Genomic DNA, 17,681 nt, shown 5'->3' with positions numbered 1-17,681 from the left:
CTAAGTTTATATTGATTATTTTAAATTTTTTGGTACAATAATATATAAGATAAAAATTTGTTTTTTTAATCTTATGATTCTGGATCTCAATAAATTGAAAATTTTCTATACAATATATATATATATATTTTTTAATTTTAATATATTAAAATAAAATTGAAAATGAAAGAAATTAAAGATGAAATTAGATGAGAATAATTTAATCGATTAAAGAGTATTGGAGATATTCAGAATAACGGAAATTGAGTCATCTTACGTACGGCGTTTTGTTAATTGGGTGCGTGGGCAACACGCTCCGGTTCTGCGCGTAAGGTTTGTTCGGTGTTCCCGGATTCAACAACCACGCTTAGACCGTCGGAAACAGAAACTCTATAAATAACCAAACGTTGATTGAATCTCTTCTCCTCGCTTCTTCGGCTTCAAGATTTTTCCTCGTGTTCTTCTTTTTGCTTGATTTTCTGTTCTTGTTCTTCGCGATTCGGGTTCTTGGTTTTTCTGCATTTCGCGACCTCTCCCCTCTCTTTCAGGTGCTTCCTCTCTCTCTCTCTCTCTCTCTTTCTCTCTCTCTCTGTATCTGTTCTTTGACCTTCCCTTCTTTTGTTTTTCTGCAAAATCTGGTGCTTAAACCCATAAGTTTTGGTGGGGTTTTCACGTTTTTCCTGCTGTTTTTCCATCTGGGTTTCTGAACTTTCCCCCCCTTTCAATCGTTATTTCCGTGGCCTTTTTCCAAAGTGTAAACGCTTGCATACTTTTCTTCCCTCTTTCGGTTAATTCTATTTTTCTTGTCTATTTGTGTTGCATCTGCATTTTCCGGGACCAGCTTGCATTTCGGTTTCGTCTGAATTTTCCATTAGAGCTCTCTTGCGTAGGTTACTTCCCTTGTTCATCGGGAGTTTTTAACTTTTTGACGCAATATTTGTTGTTAATCGAACATTCGGTTATAAAATGCTCGCGAATTTTATGGGTATCTAATCAATTAATACGTCTGTTTTACGTTTTTTAATTTGGAACTTTTGGGTGTGTGTGAATGAATTTCTGGGTTGACTTTGTTTTCCTTGATGGAATTTGGGCTCATGGAATTGAAATAGGTTTTTCTCTTTGGGGTTTATGCAATTTGGGTTCTCTCCAATATTTCTCTGAAAAATATTGATATTATTGTGGAGTTCATTTCATATACGGTTGAATGACAGCTCTTATGTTTTTGTTTCTTTACTGGGGTTCTTTTGTCTTTTTCTTCCGTATTGTTTTCTTCTCTTTTCTTTCTTAATATGATTGGTTGGTTTAGCTTTTTTCCCATCCGCAAAATCAGATTTCATTGACACTATTTCCGATTGGTCTGCCTTTGAGCTACTTCTTATTAAATTGATGGGACATTTACTTGGCTGTCGCCACATTTTATAATTTGATATAATCGAGCTCAGTTTTTCACCCTCTTTCAATTGGGTTCATAGATTATGGAACTGTATTGTTGACACCACTGTAAAAGCCATGTTTCTGTTTGATGGTTGGTTGCATTTATTGCCCTTCCATTGAAATAGGCAACAAAAATCTTGTTTTTAGTATTTTACTGCATTTAATGGCCTTCGGGAAAATGAATCTTCATTTGTTTGAATCATTTGTTTATTTCTTCGCTTGCTTCTATGTAGGCCCATAATGCGTGGTCGCATATGGTGGTGTTTCCTCTTTACTGTGCGGTCTTTTGTGTACTCCTTTTAAGCTCTTCTATCGGTGACTGCTTTTTAGCAGCTCGCTCTTCTAATATTCTTAGTGTTGTACGTTGCAAATTCACTAGTTATTATACAATCTGGTCCTTTTTTTCCCTTCTTTTCTGCTGTTTTAGATCTACTTTTCTATCTTATTGCAGCTTATATTATATACTCTTCAGTACCTTAAGAGTTTTATTTTATGTCAGCTGATCATCATTGTTTCAGTATGTCTGTTTGGTTGAGATTTTCTTCTGAGTTGAAGAACTTTACTTCCTGAACATATGTTTATATTGTATTTTCCGTGAAGCCACTAGTAGTTTTAAGCTGAACTTCTCTGTTGCAAAATTTAAGCAGAGTTCTTATGATGTTGAAATTGGTGCTCTATGTTTTGATACAAATGATGAGATCTTGCCCCTAAGCTTTATACTAAACTGTATGAACTAAACTTTTCAGGTTGGCCATCTCCACATTTTTCTCGGCGTGTTTGGGAGATGACAAGGTAGAGATGAGCTCTGTTAACGTTTTCTCTATTTGGAAAACTTATTGATGTTTATAATAACAACCCATTAACGTCTTTTATATGATGATTTTTCAGATGTCTTGTGCTTGATGGACTGTGTGCGTAGTGGTAGTGACAAGAAAAAATTGAAAAGGTGGTTTTTTATTGACAAAAGAGTGGGTTAAAGAGGACATAAGTGAACTTTATTGCTTTGAGTTGCAATTAAAATCTACAGTTTCTACACACCTTGAATCAACTTCCAAAGCTGGATCAGATGGATCTTAAATCAAACCACAACTCTCCTATCCTCACCGACCCTGTGCCTATGAGCAAGTCGAGGCTCGGTGTACATTCGAATATGTTGCCATATGGAGCTACTCCGGGAGTTGGTTTCTCTCCGAATTTGCTCCTAATCCCAAGGAAAAAGACTGGCGTGCTTGATGATGTTCGTGCAAGCCGTTGGCTAGATGCTATGAAATCTTCATCTCCTCCTCCTAATAGGTTGAACAAGGCCGTCGTGAATGATCTTTCATCATTTGATTCAGACTTCCCGTATCGCAGTTGGATGGTACTATTCCTTATACTGCCATTCTGATGTAGGTGGAATATTATTGAGGAATCTGAATGAATTGTTTATGTACAATCTGCACCTTTGTTATTCTCAGGTTAAGTATCCATCGGCACTTGCCTCATTCGACCAAATTGTAACTCACGCGAAGGGCAAGAGAATAGCATTGTTTCTGGACTATGATGGGACTCTTTCACCAATTGTAGATAACCCTGACTGTGCTTTCATGTCTGAAGCTGTAAGAATTTGTAATTCCTTGTAACTAAGTTTAGAAACTCCACCTTTGCTGCTGAGCATGACTAACCACTCTGCAAATTTCTTAGATGCGCACGGCTGTAAAAGAGGCTGCGAAATATTTCCCGACCGCTATAATTAGCGGAAGAAGTCGTGACAAGGTATGATGCTTCATATCTTACTAGAATATTTGCTAATAAATTCAACTAGTTTCCCTATTCGTAAATTTTGAGCACCTTCTGTTTTTGCTGCTTCAGGTCTACGAATTTGTAGGACTAACAGAACTCTACTATGCTGGTAGTCATGGAATGGACATTATGGTCTCTGATAGACACTCTACTAACAATCATGTAAGGAAATCGGATTTCGTTGTTCTCGGTCGATGTCTAAATCTCTCATTTTACTGTGCTCTTACATAAATTCATTTCATTACTCAGGGCAAGGAAGTTATGTTCCAGCCTGCTAGTGAATTTTTGCCTTTGATAGACGAGGTGGGTTTTCCGCATTCTGTCAAAATAACTACAAACTTAGTCTTGTTTTTATCATTTGAACGAAGAAATAAGTTCTTGTTTGGACAGGTTTATAGATCCCTGATTGAAATCACCAAGGGAATTTCTGGAGCAAAAGTCGAAAACAACAAGTTCTGTGTCTCTGTTCATTACAGAAATGTGGATGATAAGGTAACCCCCTCTCAGAAGATAAAGGACTGCAGAAGATTATCAATAGGGGATATGAATGAATATTGAACAAACTTCATCTGATTGTCCTTTTTCCTCTCCAGAACTGGAATGCTCTTGCAAATTGTGTTTACGGCCTTCTGGAAAACTATCCTCGTCTGCGCATAAGTCACGGTCGTAAGGTATTTTCGAGATCGTCAATCAAATCCTCATTTGATACTAATTAATAAAAGGCTAGTTTTGGTTTTCTGAACATTCCGTTTGGAATCGTAGGTTTTAGAAGTACGACCGGTGATCAGCTGGGACAAGGGCAAAGCTGTTACATTCTTGCTTGAATCTCTTGGTAAGAAAGCCACTAGCCATGACCCTGCTTTCGGTTTTTGGGACTTTTTATGAAAGCTCTATCTTTGACATGGTGTTCAACTATCTTGAAACTGTACTCCAGGACTTAGCCACTGCGACGACGTGCTCCCGATATACGTCGGAGATGATCGAACCGACGAAGATGCATTCAGGGTAAGTTTTACGATCCAATACCCTTCCTTAATCCATCCTCTGTGAAGTACAAATTGACGAAGATGAATTTGCAGGTTTTGAAAGAAAGAAATTGCGGTTGTGGCATATTGGTGTCTTCAGTGGCCAAAGAAAGCAGTGCAGCATACTCTTTGAGAGACCCATCTGAGGTACAAACTACAAACTCGTTTCATACCCTGCAGTGCAAAAAAGAGCATGAAAGATAGAACATAATAGTTGATAAAAAAATGCATGAAATGTGTAGGTGATGGAGTTTCTAAAGTCACTGGTGACATGGAGGAAGTCAAGTGCTCTATGAATATGAACCTGAAGGGATTCCATTCCATAACATTAATTGATATAATGAAGGAATAATAATAAAGGTTGGTCTGCAGATAAATATATAGAAAGGAGGAGGGAGGGATATTTTTTTTTTGGAGCAGATTTACAAAGAAGAGGCAGATTTCAGAGTTGCCCGTTTGTTGATTCTGCTGAAAGTTGTTGTTGTTGATTGTTTGTTCTGGCTTTGTAAAGTCAAGTTGGTGCATTAATCAATTAATATACCTTGTTACTGTAGGATTCTCAATTCTTTTATGTGTTTTGTAGATTAAATCTTCCCTCTCAAACTCAAGACTACATCCAGGAATTGCCTTCATTCCATTGATTCAATTCAGCAAATCAAAGATTGTTGATACTTTTTTCTTGTTTGATTTGGCTCTTTCTTGTTCAAAGATTTTATTATTGAGAAATGATTGTGATGGTCAATCAAAGGCCATGGGGAACTTTGTTGGGTTGGGCTTCTTTGACTTTGATTTAGGGGCTTGGAAAGCTTATGAAGTTTGAGATTGGCTAAAAATGTTTTTTTTTTTTTAACTTAGAAAACTTCAATGTAATCTTTTATTTTTTAATATTTATTTTAATAAACTCTTTCAATTTTTAATAAAACTCTTTCAGTTAAAATTGGATGATTACAAATTTATAGTGGTAAAATTTTTAATTTTTAATTTATAGTGAGATAAATTAATTTACATAGTAACTAATTATAGACTTTGACTCTAATTTCGAGCTATGCAACTGCAACTTGATTTATATACCCCATATGAAAAAAGGAACCAAACAGGACTTAAAGGGCTATTATTTAATATAAAAGTTTTTATTAATCATTAATTTAATTATATGGATCCTTTTTTGATTCTTGAACATGCTGTGGCTAAGGCTGGAGCTTGCTTTTGAGTTTTGACCCTTAGGCGTTAACACTTAACACAGATTCTCATTCTCAATCCTTAATAAAAGTTATAAAATATATATTATTAATTAATTTATTGTTTTTAAATAATGAATCTTTTGGGCAAAGCAATCCCAATTTGAGCCAATTGCTCCTTTAATTATGTCATCACTGGTCTCTTATATGCTCCTAATATTTTATTCCACATTTCCTAAATATTTTATTACTATTGTTTTATTTACCTTAATCCAAATCAACAAAATATATTTATCTAAAAAAGAATCGACAAAATATGTCAACCTAAGCGTAGCTCATGAGTTCATTTTAACACATTCTATTCTTATTTGTATGCTTTTCAAGAAAACTTTTAAAAGATGACTTGATATATAAAATCACTCTAACATAAGTATTATAAATAGACTACAACAACATGTATTACTAGTCGGGTCTATCAACTCAACTCCTTCTTAGTCTACTCTTTTGTTTCGGTCTCTCAACAATTTGATTTTAAGTCATTGACATCTAATTGAGAACATAATTTTTTTGTTGCAACAATAAATTCATCTTAAGCCATATAAATAGTCATTAACACAGTCGTCAAAGTTTAGAATTGTAAGCACACATGCTTGAGCACCATGTTCCACCAATATACCCACCCCCATCTCATACAAACTAAGGACATTTAAAGCATTAGATACAAAACTTCAAGTCAACCATCCAAATGATTTCTTTGCCTTGGTGCTATTAGAAAATGTTGTGTATATATTTTGGAAATCTCACTATCAAGGAAGAAAAAAGATAGGTTTGTAAGTTATTGGGTTTTTTTTTTCCCCTTTTATTTTGGGTGCTTAAGATGAAAATCCACCTCTTGATGTTGTCTAAGAGTTCTTGATTTCTCACACTTTTTGGTTGGGTTTGGTGAATGGCCAAAGTCAACTTAGAAACTAAAATTAAACCCATTTTCATAATTCTTCATCATCATTCATATTGTGGACATTAGAATAAAAACCCAATAAAAATAAAGCATTACATTGATATCAAGTTTATTAGTCAATTTAATTTTAAAAAAAAAAGTTTATTAGTCGATTCTCCCGTTTTTCTCACTTCTAATAAAAATAAAAATTTCTACTTTGTGAAGAGATAGGGGGGAATTTCTAAATTATCTTCATAATCGATAATAATGTAACCAAATTGGAATAAGAAATCTCAAAATTTATACAATATTGATGGTATTTTTAACTTTTTTTTCCCCTAATGTCTATAAGTTTAATTTTGGAAATTAAGAACAAATAAAGGAAAAGGAAATTTGTCTTCAATAAACTATAAATGCATTGCAATTAATTGGGTCAATTCCTACCTGAAATTGTATCCACTTCATATATTCAATAAACCAAATTGAGTTGGCAAATGATTATTAAATACCGACAGCCAAAAAGTTATTTTAGTTCAACAAAAATGGAGAGGAAAAATCAAAATTTATATATCCAATCTACCTACCAATTGACAAATATTATTCATGGTTTTTTTTAATTTTACTTTTACACCACGGTTTTCATATATAAAATTTGTGTCTCTTCGTTTATATATATTTTTATATGTTTTCAATTTATGTCTCACCGTATATTAAGAGTCAGATATAATATTATAAAATCTTAAATTTAATATTATTTTTTAAAATTAAAAAAAAAGTTGGAAAGGAAATGTTTGTTTTTCATAATAAAAAGTGAGTGAAGAGAAGTACAAAGTAACATATGTTTCTTGCACAAAAAGTTTTTGGTATTTGACAACTAATTTTGCTAATTTTTTTTTAAAGAAAAAGACAAATAATTTTGCTCATAATTCTCTCTCTTTCTTAAATACATCAAATTCAAAACCAGAAATTACTGCATTAATAATAAAAAGGTGAAATTACTGTACAAAGCCTCATGGCATGTTTCCTACCAAAGTTATATTCTTTTGGTAAACTTTTGTGTCTTTTTATTTATTTTATAGTTATAATATATATATTTTTAAATAAATTATAATATAGCTTTTTTCAGGGACAATTTTATTTGTTTTTTTGTTTTCAAAAGACTTTAAAATTTTTAGCTAAACAAAAATATATTTGTGGAATCCTTTTTTTTTTTTTTTTTAAGAGTAGTAAAATTTTAAAAACTTTTTATAAGGTAGATCAAGAAAGAAATGGAGAGTAAAGAAATGTCTTTTTTAAAAATAAGAAAAGAGAAGTTAATTGAACATTGTCCAACAAAGTAAAATTATTTTGGTTTTAAATATGTTTTATTCACAATTATTTTAAATTTAAAGTTATTTGAAACACAATTATAGGAATGGGTTAGAAAACAATAATAACCACACAATTATTTATTCAAATAATTTTAAAACAAAATTGATTTTTGGAAAATAATAATTTAAAAATGATACAAATTGCCCGCCAAAAGGTCTAGAAATTTGTAATCACATGGTCCAATGAGAAACCAAAATCCGCTATTTTAAATTAATAAAGAAAAGGTTAAAATACATTATTAGTCAATGTATTTTGGCTTTCATATTTTATTTATTACAGTTTAATCCTTTACTTTTTTTTTTTACTTACTGAATTATTTTATTTAATAAATAATGAATCGATGTAGAAATACGGACAAATCTTTAACCATTTGAAATGGGGAAAAATATTCCTATTATTTTAAAAGTTTTAATATTGTCTTTTACTTTTCATAAACGTTCTAAAAATAATCTTTTACTAAATATGTGTAAATATTTTGAACCAAAAGTTGATGTAACATAATCTAAAACGATATGACAATTAACGTAGAACCTTGTCTAGATTGTCTACCTAATTTTATCTTAAAAGTCTTATTCCTCTATCATTAAACGATTGTTTCTTATACATTTCCTATTTTTTCAGACTTAATCCAAACAAGTTTCCATGATGATTATTATGTCGTTCCAAATTTTGCCACATCAACTTTCTATTCAAAATATTAACGAATATTTGTTCAAATAACATTTTAAAAATGTTTATAAAAGATGAATGATAGTAGTGTTGAAGCATTAAAAGTATTTTTAAAATAAAGGGTAAAGTTGAAAAAGTTTCGTTTAAAATTATGGAGTTGGGAGACTAAAATTTTAATTTAATTGAAAATATTTAATAATTTATATTATTTCACAAGTAAAAAAAAAATAAAAGTGTATTAAGAGTGGGAGCGTGAACACGGTTCTGTCAAATCCGAAAGTCAGGAAATGATAGAGAATGAGACGCCGAAATTTGGGGCGTTATTTTCCTCCCCATCATTACGCTTTCCCCAACCTCCCCCTCACCGCCTATACCCGGTAACTCTAACCGGCACCCAACCATTTCCCCGCTGTAATAACAACCAATTTTTTCATTTTTTTTAAAAAAATTCATTTGGACAACGAGAGAATTTAGTGTAAAATAAATTACATGGTTACAAGAGTCAGATGAAAAGACAACAAAATGTTTTAAAAAACACATACATTTTATTTAGAAGGCTCGATTATAAAAATCTAATTTAGAGAATTCACTTATATTTGTATTTTTTCATCTCTTAGGAAAAAAGAGTAATGAATATTATTTTAAGGGTCAAATACACGTATCTTGTTAGAAAAAGAAGATGGTATTTCAATTTATCAAAAACCTTTCAAAATCTTGATGCTTTAAAAATGCTATAAAAAACAAAGGAAATCTGGAAGGAAATAGAAAAGCGAGTAATAAAAGAGTCCAAGTGAATATAATTATAAAAAGGATGGAAACCGGACGAGACAGTGACTGGTAATTTTTCCTTAAAAAATGAAGTGGATTTTAGGGCAACACTTCCGGTCAGTCTGATTGACCGTATAACCGTTGGGTTTTAATTATTCCATTTTGTTTCTGCAAAAAGCCAAAAGCAGAAGAAGAAGAAGACGAAGAAGAAGAAGTTTCAGAGCTCTCTCTCTCCGATTATGTAAAATCCTTCTCTCATAAATCTCTGAAAACTCTTCGATAATTCTGCTTCCGCTCTTCTAATCTCCAAACTACAGCGACAATGCCTCTACTATGCCGTTCTTCTCTTTCACTGTTTCATCTCTTTCCACTGCTGCTACTGCTTATGCTTCCGTCGCTCTGTTCCGCCGCTGATCCCTACATCTTTTACGAATTTCGCGTCTCTTACATTACTGCCTCTCCCTTGGGCGTTCCTCAACAGGTTCTCTATCTCGCTCTTCTTATGCAACTTTCCGGCTTCCTCTGTTGTGTTCTGTTTCGCTTTTTGCATATTTTCAGATTGAACTGTGCCTTTCTGAATGGTTTCCTCTAGCGTTTGGCTCAAGAGTTTATGTTGTTTGAGGAGTTTTTCTTTTGGAAGTAAGGGTTTAAGGTCTAACTTCCTATTTAGTGATTTTGATTTTTTTCTGCGTGACTCTCAATGAGCGTGAGGAGTTGTTCTGATAATTTTTTGGAGTCTGATTCTGGGAAGTAAAATGGTGAACTTGATTATTATTGATTTTCTCTTGGCTTTAACGCTTTCTGCCGTAAAATTTTGTTTTTGAATCTAGTTATTGGTGTTCTATTGTTTTGCTCTGTAAATCACATAAACAGGAAATGGATGCTGGTGAGAAAAACTGTTTATTTTATTTTGTAGCAATATAGTTTTGTGGATCTTTTTGTTACCTGGTCGCACGGTTTGATGCATTGAACGAATTTAATGCAAATTACAGCCGGATTTAGGGTTTTTTTAATAATACTTTTTCTTTCAGTAGAGTATAAATGTGTTTACTCACAATATTTTATGTTTTGAATCTATTCATAAAATAAACATTTCCAAAATCTCAAGATTCTCGATAAAGTTTTAAAATTAAAAATATATATATTGTTTAAAGATATATATTTAAATAAAAAATTGATAAAAGTATTATATAACGTTTTGAAAATGATGAACTAAGGAATTGTTAGTCAATGCATTTAATTTTAGTAAACATACAGCTAAAGTAGGAACTGGGTATGGAGGCCTTAACATTTAACATCTTTTATCATCAATTTCCCATTTGGTTATGATTTTTCTAAACAATAAAATATCAGTAGATCTGGAGGACTAGAACCTTTCAGCTATATTCGTGTTCTTGTAGTTCATTTTAATGGGTGCTTATTGATCATCTGTCATTTATTTATTTGAATTTTGTATTTATGTTCTGTGGAAGCTTTTCAAGTATTCTTAGGCACTATTTCTTGCTGCAGGTTATAGCCGTGAATGGACAGTTTCCTGGTCCTCGAGTCAATGCTACCACAAATTACAACGTTGCTGTCAATGTGTGGAATGATTTGGATGAGAATCTATTATTGACTTGGTAGGTCTACTTGGAAACAAAGTCTCACTGTTCCATCTCCATTTTCTTTGAGTTGTATTTAAAGGAATGAGATTTTGTAAAGGCTTAAAGTGCTGTGTATCATGGCAGGTCTGGGATTCAAATGCGGCGCAATTCGTGGCAAGATGGTGTTCTTGGCACGAACTGTCCAATTCCTCCAAAGTGGAACTGGACATACCAGTTTCAAGTGAAGGATCAGATTGGAAGTTTCTATTACTTTCCATCTCTCAATTTTCAAAAAGCAGCTGGTGGTTTTGGTCCATTTGTTATTAACAACAGGGAGATTATCCCAATTCCTTTTGCCCAACCTGATGGAGATATTTTCATTATGATTGGTGATTGGTATGCACGCAACCACACGGTTAGTTTCTGAATTGTGGTGTGTAATTATTTCTTTTTATATCAAACAATTTCTTACTGTTTCTTCTTTTTTTTTTTTAATTTTTAATTCAGGCACTCAGGGCAGATCTGGATGCTGGAAAGGATCTTGGAATTCCAGATGGAGTTCTCATGAATGGCAAGGGGCCTTACCAGTACAACAAAACTCTTGTGCCCGCCGGCATACAATATGAAACCATTCAAGTTCATCCAGGTATGGTTCCTCTGTTCGAACTGCTGATGTAATCCAGGTATTATATCAGATCGTTTCTTCCATGGATGATACTCTGCTATTCCTTGAGATCAGTTTAATTTCATCTATTACCAGAAGTATCATGTTTTCTTTTGATCGTTCAGAAAAAGACTATATTTCATCCTGTTGGCATGTTGATGAATGATTAGATAAAAAATAGGGTCACATCTGTTAATGGAATGGGTCCATTGAGAAGTGTAGGATTACACTTACCTCAAACCCACCAATTTGGATTATAAACCCACAAAGTCTTACATTTGTGATTTCTTATCTTAAAAGTTAGAACCCCAGGATAGATGATGCAGAACAGGACGTTCTTTACAACATACTCCCATTTTCGGACATTACTTTGAATAGTTTGGACTCATAACTAATGTTTATCATATGTTTTCAGGCAAAACTTATCGACTTCGAGTGCACAATGTTGGGATCTCTACCAGTTTGAATTTTCGAATCCAGGGTCATAATATGCTTCTGGTAGAAACAGAGGGACATTATACGGTGATGCAAAATTACACAGACTTCGATATTCATGTTGGGCAGTCCTACTCTTTTTTGGTAACCATGGACCAGAATGCCAGTACCGATTACTACATTGTTGCAAGTGCTAGGTTTGTAAACGCATCACTTTGGGAAAAAGTTACTGGTGTTGCCATTTTACACTATTCCAATTCTAAAGGACCAGCAACTGGTCCACTCCCAGATCCTCCAAATGATTTTTATGACAGGGAGAGGTCAATGAACCAGGCCAGGAGTGTAAGGTTCGTTCTTATAGTAGTATCTCTATTTGTATTCTTTATTTCTAGTGATAATGACAGAATTCAAACGTTATCGGTTTTTTTTTTTTCTAGTTATTATGAATATACTGTTAGCTTCAATATTGTTTTGATTCTTTCAATACTGCGGTGCATTATATTATGACCAATCGATATTGGGTCATTTCATCTTCTTGTTATCCAATGATAATTACGGATCAAGATTGGGTTGTTTCAGAGTTCAAACAGTATAAACTTTTTTTCTCCATATTATGAATGTTTTCCATTCACTTGGGAACTGGTAATTCCTTGTGATTAATGTCTATATTTGATGGATTAGGCAAAATGTATCTGCTAGTGGCGCCCGTCCCAATCCGCAGGGATCATTTCATTACGGTCAAATAAATGTCACGCAGACATATTTGTTGAAGGGTGAACCATTGGTGACAATCAACAGAACAGCTCGGGCAACCTTCAATGGTATCTCGTTTGTTCCTCCAAAAACACCAATCAGGCTAGCTGACCAACATAAAGTTAAGGGAGCGTATAAGCTTGATTTTCCAGAGAGGCCATTGAACAGAACTCCACGAGCCGATATATCTATTATAAATGCAACGTATAAAGGCTTTATTGAAGTGATATTTCAGAACAACGATACCATCATCCACAGTATACATATGAATGGCTATTCATTTTTTGTAGCAGGGTGAGATTTTCCTCTCTTTTTCCCACTTATATACATATTTCAGATAAGAAGCTTGCCTCTACTCTATGCATCACTTGCTTTCAAATGTTGATAATTACAAATGTATCATTATTGCAGCATGGGTTATGGTGATTGGTCAGAAGACAAAAGAGGTAGCTACAATAAGTGGGATGCTATTGCTCGATGCACGACGCAGGTTTGTACTTTCAAGTTGTCATGGAAATATTTGTATGAAACGTGCGTGTAATGATGCTTGTCATGAATGCATGGTAAAGTAAATTGAGTTCTTTATTCTTCTCTGACTTTGGCTGTACTTCTTTTCATTCTAAAATTTTAATTGAGCTTAGTAATTCTAGGTTTACTTATAATACAGCTGCAACAATCTAAGACCTGACCGACTATGAAGATCTGCATTTCTCATATTTTCTGTGATGAATTGTGTGAAGTAAGAACTTTGAAGATTTCATTGAAAAGAATGATACTTTCTGGTAGTATTGCATCAGGATCACTGGTGTCAATTGACATCCTTATAAGCTCTGAGATTCTGATTTGGCATTCATTTGATAAATTCTATTATGTTGCGGTGTTCAGGTCTACCCCGGGGCTTGGACAGCAGTTCTTATTTCTCTTGACAATGTTGGATCTTGGAATCTTAGAGCAGAAAATCTAGACCGATGGTATTTAGGTCAAGAAACATATTTGAGAATTGTCAACCCGGAGGAGAATGGGAAAACCGAGATGGCTCCTCCTTCGAACGTTCTATACTGCGGTGCATTGCAGAATTTGCAGAAGTATGTGACTGAACACTTGACATATCTTTTTGTTCTTTCCTTGTGCATCAGACAAGCACAATCTAATCTAATCCTGCCTTGTTTTTTGGTTCTCAGAGAACAGAAACACAACAATGCTGATTCAATCTTCAAGGGACACTCAAAACTCTTCATCTCTCTTCTGATGGCATTCCTTCATATTGTTTTCATTTGTAGCTAAACACACCTGATTGATGAGGCATATTCATTACTTCCCATCAGACACTAGAGTGGTCGTTTTTCGGGCCCATCACTGGTGAGTTGTCGTGTTTCGTTTCGGGTTTGTGTCATTTGTATGTACGCGCATATACACAGCCAGTTAGGTGTGAATGAGTCATTTTCATAGAGAGATTGGTCTAAATGACAATTTTTTCGTGCCCCCTTCTCTTACTCAGTGATTGTAATTTGAATAGTGTTCTAATGCAGCAAAAATTTGCAGTCATGATTCTTGAGAATTCCTTCTCACCATCCTTTTTTGACATAATCTGATATATTTTAATGAAATTCTGTCCCTTATGTGTGAAATGATTGCAGGGCTAAAATTTTGTTTCTCAAAGGGGACCATTCATTTTTTATTTTTGGTCTTAATGTTGAAATCTTGTTTTCAACTTTATCTATAAGTTGTTGTGAAGGTTTGATTTGATCCACTGAAAGTGGAATGTCTATTTCACATAAGAGTTTGATCATTATCCACCCACTGTTGTGTAATAATTGAATTATTTGTTATATATGTCTATATAATTTAATTCATTAAATTATATATATATTTTTTAGCATTTATAAACTAACCACAGGCGACCAAAGAAAAACCATGTAATAGTGATGGTTGAACGCTAAGATGTCTTTTCGTAGAATTTTGTTCAAATGAAATTTTAATAATATCTGAGGGTTCTATTTTCTAAAATTAAGATTATAAATGCAACTTTCTCATTTAGATATTTAATATTCTAAAAATTTAAGAAAAAAGTCAGTGCGGTGGCCATCATCGAATTTATTAGGTTTGAACTCATTCCCTCTAAATCCTTTTAAATTTCATTAGTACGTCAACCCATATCTTTTATATATAAATATATATGTTATGCTTCTAGTTTGATTTTGATGAATCTATTGGGAAAAAATAAAATTGTAATGAGAAAATACATCTCAGAAAATAATATAATTATAGCAAGTTATGATGTTCTCTTAAACATGCATGTGCTCACATTTGAGAGCCTTTACCATTTCTTGAAGCAACCTAGCAAAGACTGAATATATATATATATAACATTGAATATAATATTCTACCATATATTAACCCTAAAAATCACAACAAAATTAAGAAATTAAATGCAATAGAAAAATCCAATTACAGAACCAATTTTATAGATTTTTAAAGAATGAAACAGAACATCGATTAATTAAAAACATAAGAATCACAGCAAAACAAGAAATAAATGAGTCTAGAAATCAATACACGATAATTTAGAAATTGTCCACTGCAGGATGGCGGAAGTGGCGAGGAGACAAAGTCTTGTGGTACCAGTATCACCTATCATGAAGTCTTGTATCCGAATTATGCACTGGTTGTAGTGTTACTTAACCCAAACAAAGAGTCCCGATTATAGAGATTCACTAGCGTAATCCACACAGGAAATAAAACAAAAAAATCTAAAAATTATTATCATACCAGCCATCCTTAATAACAAGGGCTTCCTTTCTCCTTGTTAGAACTCTTAATCCAATCACAACCAATTTGTTCTCTAATTGAAATTAGCCATTAGTTTAAAGTATATAAATTCTTGCAATCCCAATGGACAGAGTATGTGTATAGTGTTTGTAAACTTTTTATTGGGTAATTAAATTGGCAGAGTACAGGAGGATTAAATGATATATTTTTGCAAAAGAAGTGATAACTAAACGACATAATTAATTAACTAAAGATAATGGTACTGAGTGGGACAGAGACTAATAAAAGAGAAGTTTAATTTGTTCAGATTTCTTGGGGGATCAACCAACAATATACAGTATAATAAGATTCACATGGACAAGTTTGTGGGTTTTAATTAGTAAGCAAAATTCCATAATCTTTTGTCTTGCTTGCCTCACAAACAACCTTTTTCATTAATGAACAAAATCTGATCTTAATTATGGATTTGTTCTTCACACTTGAGTGCCATGTGTTCCAATTTCTTCTTCTATTTACTTTTTTATTAAGTGCTCTCTCTCTCTCTATAAATTAGAACAAAAGGAAGTTCTTGTCTGTGACAGAATGTCAAACCCTAGCTAGCTCCAAAAAGCAATTCTTTGTCATGGGTGTACCTAGGATTCCTTGTGTTAATCATATGACATAATTTTGTCTGTGTTTTTATGTCTGAGAGAGCATGGCCATAAAAGTTTGTCCCTGAAATCTGAAGAATCATATCCATTGCTTAAAAGGAATATTGAAGCTGGTTTTGACTTTAATGTCAGTTCAGTTCAAGTTTGTCCAATTCTATATATATATATATATAAATAAGTTCAAACACCAACCACAAGATTTCATATAGCCAATCCAATATTATGCTCACATTTCTCTTCCACTTTTCAGTTGAGTTCCTCTCTTCAAGTACTTCCATTTTCCTCTTTCCTCCCATCTTTTTTCTTTGTCTTAACTTCGACTTTGTTAAGATGTGTTTTATCGTAAAGACTGGCAAGTCCCAGTCTTTTCTATATTTTCATAAGGATACGATTTTATCTACTTTTAGATTGATTTCGTTTTTAAACTTCTACTTAAATTCGACCTATACCCAATAAGAAAGTTTATTTTTTTCCTCAAGTTTAGTGATCTAGATGGTCAAATTAATTATGTGTGTTTCCATCTCTAATATAGTTGGAAAGTATTTATCTTGCACATTCACACACCTCTGGTGCTATATCATATTGATACTTCTAACTAATGATGGTAGCGACGTAGTTCGATCTCTGGAGAATCCTCGACCGCGGCGTGGATTCTTGCTTCTTCTTTCTTAACCCTATAATCATTGACCGGTTGGTTCTATTGCCTCCCATATAAATACACAATTGCTTTATCAATAAAACCACTATTTATACGTATGTACCATATATATAATTGCTTAAAACTTAAGGGAAAGGCAAGAAAATTTAAACTTCACTGCAAAGCTAAGCCTCCATGAATATGTTTATTTATTCTTGTTTGAGGTACCATCTTCCACTTTTTCTTCTTCTTTTTATGATTTAGTTGGCTTTGGATATTAGGGACTTAGGGTGGTCAAATTATATTGCACAATTGTGTATCACTAACTAAAACACATTGAAGATATTTGTTTTTCAGGGATAACCTAATTCTTCTGTTTCGTCTTATAAAATCATGTTTGCTTACTATCAAATTTCTTTGTTAATATTTTACTTTTTCTTTATATAAAAAATAGTTTTCAAAACCAAACAAATATTCATGATTTATAATTCAAGTTTTATTATAATAAAAAAATATCTATTACAAAAATTGTAAAACTCAATTAATGTATCTTCGATGATTATCGAATTCCACTCAATGTGGTTATATTTTTAGATCAATAAAAATATGGATATTACTTGAACATTGCACCAGTGTCATGATTGATCATGTGGTTTTTTTAAGTAAAATTATATTAAGTAACTCGTAATTTGAATACTTTTGGGAAATATGACGAGTTAAGTAAAATTGTATCAATATATCTGTTGCTGTGGTGTAGTGGTTATCACGTTAGTCTTACACACTAAAAGTCCGCAGTTCAATTCTGGGCCTCAACAATTATATTGAGGTGATGATGCGTTAAGATACTACATTTTATTGAATTCTATGTTCGTAAAATTAAACATTCTTTTTCGGTAATTGTGTAGTGTAACACTTTAAATTCTTCTATTTGCTATGAACACATGGGAATATATCGTGAAATCATATCCTTAACATTACATATATAAGGTATATAATACGAATGGTATAATAATAAGTCTTTTATTATGTACATAAATCTGGATAAAA

General features: G+C 32.9%; 2 protein-coding genes across 3 annotated transcripts; both read left to right on the top strand.

Moving 5' to 3' along the window:
• Nucleotides 1-371: 371 nt before the first annotated feature.
• Nucleotides 372-4,905, top strand: LOC111011463 (trehalose-phosphate phosphatase A). The gene is made up of 13 exons (XM_022285222.2): nucleotides 372-527; nucleotides 2,160-2,205; nucleotides 2,302-2,773; nucleotides 2,871-3,011; nucleotides 3,097-3,168; nucleotides 3,265-3,357; nucleotides 3,445-3,498; nucleotides 3,586-3,687; nucleotides 3,789-3,866; nucleotides 3,958-4,027; nucleotides 4,130-4,200; nucleotides 4,275-4,367; nucleotides 4,463-4,905. Exons 3-13 carry the CDS (start codon nucleotides 2,480-2,482, stop codon nucleotides 4,514-4,516), a joined length of 1,122 nt encoding a protein of 373 aa, XP_022140914.1. The 5' UTR covers nucleotides 372-527; nucleotides 2,160-2,205; nucleotides 2,302-2,479; the 3' UTR covers nucleotides 4,517-4,905.
• Nucleotides 4,906-9,286: 4,381 nt separating this feature from the next.
• LOC111011462 (monocopper oxidase-like protein SKS1) lies at nucleotides 9,287-14,207 on the top strand. Of its 2 annotated transcripts, XM_088118618.1 has the most exons (10): nucleotides 9,297-9,384; nucleotides 9,461-9,624; nucleotides 10,653-10,762; nucleotides 10,871-11,141; nucleotides 11,234-11,372; nucleotides 11,806-12,172; nucleotides 12,507-12,872; nucleotides 12,990-13,068; nucleotides 13,464-13,663; nucleotides 13,760-14,207. In XM_088118618.1, exons 2-10 carry the CDS (start codon nucleotides 9,466-9,468, stop codon nucleotides 13,860-13,862), a joined length of 1,794 nt encoding a protein of 597 aa, XP_087974744.1. In that variant the 5' UTR covers nucleotides 9,297-9,384; nucleotides 9,461-9,465; the 3' UTR covers nucleotides 13,863-14,207. The 2 variants fall into 2 exon arrangements, with proteins under 2 accessions (XP_022140913.1, XP_087974744.1); XM_022285221.2 differs by having other exon boundaries at nucleotides 9,287-9,624.
• The last annotated feature ends 3,474 nt before the right edge of the window (nucleotides 14,208-17,681 follow it).

This window comes from Momordica charantia, assembly GCF_013281855.1.
Source record: "Momordica charantia cultivar OHB3-1 chromosome 10 unlocalized genomic scaffold, Mcharantia_2.0 BLBB01000010.1, whole genome shotgun sequence".
NCBI lineage: Eukaryota > Viridiplantae > Streptophyta > Magnoliopsida > Cucurbitales > Cucurbitaceae > Momordica > Momordica charantia.
The sequence above is the reverse complement of the archived record's forward strand: the minus strand, read 5'-3'. Positions and strand labels throughout refer to the sequence as shown.